This window comes from Arachis hypogaea, chromosome 2 (genome assembly GCF_003086295.3).
Source record: "Arachis hypogaea cultivar Tifrunner chromosome 2, arahy.Tifrunner.gnm2.J5K5, whole genome shotgun sequence".
In the NCBI taxonomy this organism is placed as follows: domain Eukaryota; kingdom Viridiplantae; phylum Streptophyta; class Magnoliopsida; order Fabales; family Fabaceae; genus Arachis; species Arachis hypogaea.
The window spans coordinates 59,407,595-59,413,088 of record NC_092037.1 but is presented as its reverse complement, the minus strand read 5'-3'; the positions used below and the strand labels follow the sequence as shown (position 1 = coordinate 59,413,088).

The window sequence follows — 5,494 nt, the reverse complement described above, 5'->3', positions numbered from 1 at the left end:
TTGTTGATTGCTTCAGTCCCTATATTTTAATACTTGGCCGACCTTTCTTAAATAGGTTCGGCGCTATAGTATCTACAATTCATCTTTGTGTTAAGTTTCCTTTGCAGGACAACACAATTGCAACCATTCATAGTGATGCCCGAGAAGCCAAGGAGTGCTACAACAATAGTCTCAAAAGACCTAACCGTAACACAAAGCCCAAGTTCACAATATCGGCAACATGAACAACCAACACATGCTGGCCGACCTAGATCCTAGAGCAGGAACACTGGAAAGGCCGACCCTAACAGAAGACCTAGATAAAATCTATTTCACAGAAAACACGGACAAGTTCACATACATCGGCTCAACATTATCCTCAGAAGAAAAATCATCATTCCGAGCATTCTTACAACAAAATGCCGACCTGTTTGCTTGGACCCCAGTTGATATGCCAGGCATGCATCGACCCATCCATCATATCACACAAGTTAGCCTTAGATCCATATGTCCGACCTATAGCACAGAAAAAGAGAAATCTCGGCCACGACCGAAAACAGGCTTCCCTAGAAGAAACCAAGAAGCTCATTAACGCGGGCTTCATCTGAGAAATCAGATTCACAACTTGGCTGGCGAACGTTGTCATGGTTAAAAAACATAATGGTAAATGGCGCATGTGTGTTGATTTCACCGATCTCAACAAAGCATGCCCCAAGGATTCCTACCCTTTACCCTCTATTGATTGTTTAGTTGATAATGCCTCTGGTTTTGAGAAACTCAGCTTTATGGATGCATATTCTGGTTATAACCAGATCCAAATGCATCCAACCGATCAAAATAAGATAGCCTTTATTACTGAATATGGAAACTATTGTTATAAAGTCATGCCATTTGGCCTTAAGAATGCAGGTGCGACATATCAACGTCTAATGGACAAAATCTTCGCCAAACAAATCGGCAGGAACATTGAGGTCTACGTCGACGATATGGTCGCCAAGACAAAGATCGGCAATAATCCCCTTGATGACCTCACCGAAATCTTCAGACAGCTAAGAAAATACAACATGCAGTTAAATCCCAAAAAGTGTGCATTTGGTGTTCAAAACGGTAAATTCCTCGGCTTCATGCTCACTAGCCGAGGTATTGAGGCAAATCTAGAAAAATGCCGAGCTATTTTAGACATGACAAGTCCATACACAATCAAAGAAGTCCAACGGTTAACAGGGAGACTTGCTGCACTTTCTAGATTCTTACCTTGCCTAGCTTCTAAATCCTCATGTTTTTTTCCAAACTTTAAAATACAAAAAAGCTTTCCAATGGACTGATGAATGCGAACAAGCATTTACAACTATCAAAGAAACTCTTTGAAAACCACCAATTTTGCAAACCCCCCTACAAGGGGAGCTATTATTCTTATATTTATCTGTCACTAACTGGGCTATAAGCTCCGCTCTTGTCGCAGAAAGAGAAAAGACTTCGACAAGCAAAACATTACAGAATGCCGAGCTTCGATACCCGAGCATTGAGAAATTGGCCCTCGCCCTTGTCTTTTCAGCCAGAAGACTTCGACCATACTTTCAGAGCCATGAAATCCATGTTCGAACAGATTAACCTTTGTGACAAGTCCTTCAGAAACCTGAGCTGGTTGGCTAACTAGTAAAATGGTTGGTGGAGCTATCAGAATTTGATATCAAGTACGAAGGCCGAGCATCCATCAAATCCCAGTTTTTGGCTGACTTTATTTCCGAATTCTCAGTACCGACTACAATTGAAGACTACATCGAATGGTCTTTATACGTCGACGGGTCCTCCAACCCACAAGGGTGTAGAGCAGGTATCATACTTGACGATAGCCACGGCAACGTCATTGAACATTTCCCTTAACTTTTCATTTAAAGCAAGCAATAATCAGATTGCGTATGAAGCACTAATTGCTGGCCTTAGACTCGCTGCCGACCTAAACATCACCGAACTTAAGGTATATTGTGGCTCCTTGCTTATCGTCCAACAGGTAAACAACTTATACCAAGTAAAGGACCCTTTGCTTTCTAAATACCTAGATGTCGTACAAAATTTGCTTTCAAAATTTTCTAAATACGAAATACAGCACATACCAAGGGAAAGTAATGGCCGAGCTGACATTCTGTCTAAACTCGCCAGCACTCAACCAAATGGGTCATCACTTTATCAGTCAACACTACTCAACCCAAGCATTGAACTAACATAAATCTTAAGTGTAACACAGGAAACAGATTGGAGATCCCCATACATACAGTATCTCCAGACAGGGATCTTGCCAGGCAACGTCGAAAATGCTCGACACTTCCGCCGACAAGCCTCCTTTTTTACAATTTATAATAATTGCCTATATAGACGGGGATTCTCTCGTCCATTGCTCAAATGTCTTTGTAGAACAGAAGCCGAGCTTGCACTTGCTGAGGCACATGAAGAGATTTGTGGTACACACATCGGAGCCCAAAGTCTGTATTCAAAAATCCTCAGAGCTAGATTATATTGGCCGACAATACGACAGGATTGTCAAGCAAAAGTTAAAACTGTAACAACTGCCAAAAACACAGTCCGATTACACATCTCCCGGCCGAACTCTTACATTGTTCCGAGGTTAGTTGGCCGTTCAACAAATGGGGCATAGATATCCTCGGACCTTTTTCCACAGCAGCAGGTCAGGTAAAATTTCTTGTGGTAGCAATTGATTATTTTTCCAAATGGATAGAGGCTCAACCTCTAGCCAAGATTACATCACAACAAATGCTTTCCTTTGTTTGGAAATATATTATTTGTCGGTTCGGCATTCCTCGGCACGTTATCACAGATAATGGTCGCCAATTTGCCGATAAAAAATTTACATCTTTCTTGCAGAACTTGAAAATCAAACAACACTTCTCATCAGTAGAGCACCCACAAACAAATGGATTAGCTGAAGCCGCAAATAAAGTAATACTACATGCTCTAAGAAAGAACCTGAATGATGCAAAAGGCCTCTGGGCCGAGCTTATCCCAGAGATCATATGGGGATACAATACAACAATTCACTCAACCACAAAGGAGACACCTTTCCATTTAGTCTACGGTTCAGACGCAATGATACCAGTAGAGATCTCCCAATCCTCACTACGCACTGAATTGGCCGACCAAACAACACAAGACATAGCTCGGCAATTCGAGCTTGATCTCATTGAAGAACTCAGATCATCTACAGCAATCAAACATTTAGCCATGCAACAGCACATTGCCCGAAGATATAACCAAAGACTTCATCCAAGATCCTTCCGTACAAATGACCTTGTGCTTAGGAAAATAGAACAAGCTAGGAGACCATCATCACATGGCAAACTAGCAGCTAATTGGGATGGCCCTTACCGAGTCATAGAAGTAATCGGTAATGGAGCCTACCAACTACAAACTCTAGTGGATAAAGATCTCCCTAACACATGGAATGTATCTTCCTTAAAGTTATATTATAGTTAAAACCAGGGATAGGCCAGTACTCTTTTTCCTACTACCAAGATTTTTCCCACAAGGATTTTTCTTGGAGAGGTTTTAACCAGGCTAGCCTTCCTGGGCCTTTGGAATTAAAGGTTCTTCAATAAATATTTTATTTTATCAACTCATCACTTTCTACATTTCTCGCTTCATATAATGCCGACCTATACTGTCAATCCGACCACTCGGATACAATCAGTCATTCTGACTGCCGACCTTAAAACGGAATCCGATCACTCGGATACACTCAGTCATTCTGACTACCGACCTTAAAACGGAACCCGATCACTCAGAAACAATCAGTCAATCCGACTGCCGACCTTAAAACGGAACCCAATACTCCGATACAACCAATGAATCCGATAGCAGAACTTATAACAGAAACTCATTCAAACAAATGTCCGATCTAAACCAGAAACCGATAATTTATACAAAGTTTGATCCAAATCGGACTCGGATCATTCAGCCAAATTTCTGATCTTAATCGCAAGCCAATCATACAGGATTTACCAAACAAATTACCAATCCAAATCGGAACACAGTCATTCAGAATTCAACAAATGCATCAAATATTTTAGTAAGAATCATAACACTATGATGATCCTAACCCGACTATTCTGCAAAAATTAACAAATAGCAGGCGAGACTAACAAACTGCCGAACAAATCCTTCGCAACCAAATACATGTTAGCCGATTTTAAATCAAAATCATTGTGGCTCACTAGAACATAATACAATTTTTTGATCCGGCATCACAAATTTGGCCTAATCGGCCTCTACATGATAATTCTCCATCAAATTAATAACATTACTACCATATTTGGCATCAATGCCACAGCCACAAACCAGAAAAACACCCACATATCATACAAACAACAATACTATATTATAGTCATAACATGCAGAAACAACATGTAAACAGAAATATCAAAGTTTGTTTTCCAAAAAATAGTAGCAAAACATAAGTTACAAGCAGAAAAGCCCAACACGGGAGCAACATAGTCCTCAACCAAAAACAAAACAAAACTAGACCGAATACATATCAAACATTTTCATCTCCTTGCTCAGCAGCACCATCATCTTCAACCATAACGCCATCCTACACTATTTTCCCTGGATCCATTGCCGAGAAATCCACCTCGGGAGCCAGAAACCTCGCCTGAAGAACAACACTCTCAAATCCTTCAAGGAAGGAATCAATAATTTCTCCTTGCTTGTTCTTCTCCACCTCCTTCAACCGAGCAGTAACCTCGATCACACGGGTACTCATAGAAGATAAGTCTGCTTCTTTCTTCTTTAAATCTTCAACATCTTTGGCATAGCTCTCTTTCACCTCTTTCAAATGTTTCTCAACCTCAACTAACTTCACCTCCAGCTCGGAAACCTTGGCAACCTTTATAGCCAACTCTACCCTCAAACTCGGATCCTCCTTTTTCTCAACCAACCTTCGATGAATCTTTTCACGGCTCCGTCCTAAACTCGCCAGCCGCAAACCCACAACCTAAGGAGCAAACATTAACACATTACTTTTCCAAAAAATAAAATACAAACACAAAACTTTTTACCTCACAAGATAGAAGTCACCTGCATATATTGATCAATTGCCACATCCCCCACCTCTTCCGCCAAACTAACATCAGACGGGGTCTGGCATACCTCATCAGCAGTGATCATGAAAGGATAATTTTTCCCCCAGAGCGATGACCCCTCACTCCGCTCAACAAAACCATGCAACCTCTTCTGGTTATCATAAAACTTATGAACCTCTTCCATCGGAACATCATCTTTCTCATAATCAGAAACGTCCGACAAATCTACCACATCACCTTTTTTCTTCTTAGCAATAACTTTCCTCCTCCCTGGCCATGGCTGATCAACCTCGCTAACACCGACCTTATCTGCCTTTGACGAGGATACCTCTTTATCCAAACCTTTTCTCTTCACCCGAGACCTCAAACTCGCTGCAGATACACCTGGGTACTTACCACCTGAAAAACAAGAAAAACAAAAA

At 41.1% G+C, this 5,494-nt stretch overlaps 1 protein-coding gene across 1 annotated transcript; it reads left to right on the top strand.

Annotated features, from left to right (window-relative positions):
* The first annotated feature begins 220 nt into the window (after positions 1 to 220).
* Positions 221 to 3,468, top strand: LOC140177014 (uncharacterized). The gene is made up of 6 exons (XM_072209151.1): positions 221 to 437; positions 730 to 1,119; positions 1,736 to 1,813; positions 1,878 to 1,957; positions 2,225 to 2,536; positions 2,860 to 3,468. The coding sequence occupies exons 1-6, from the start codon at positions 221 to 223 to the stop codon at positions 3,466 to 3,468; spliced, it is 1,686 nt and encodes a 561-aa protein (XP_072065252.1).
* Positions 3,469 to 5,494: the final 2,026 nt, after the last annotated feature.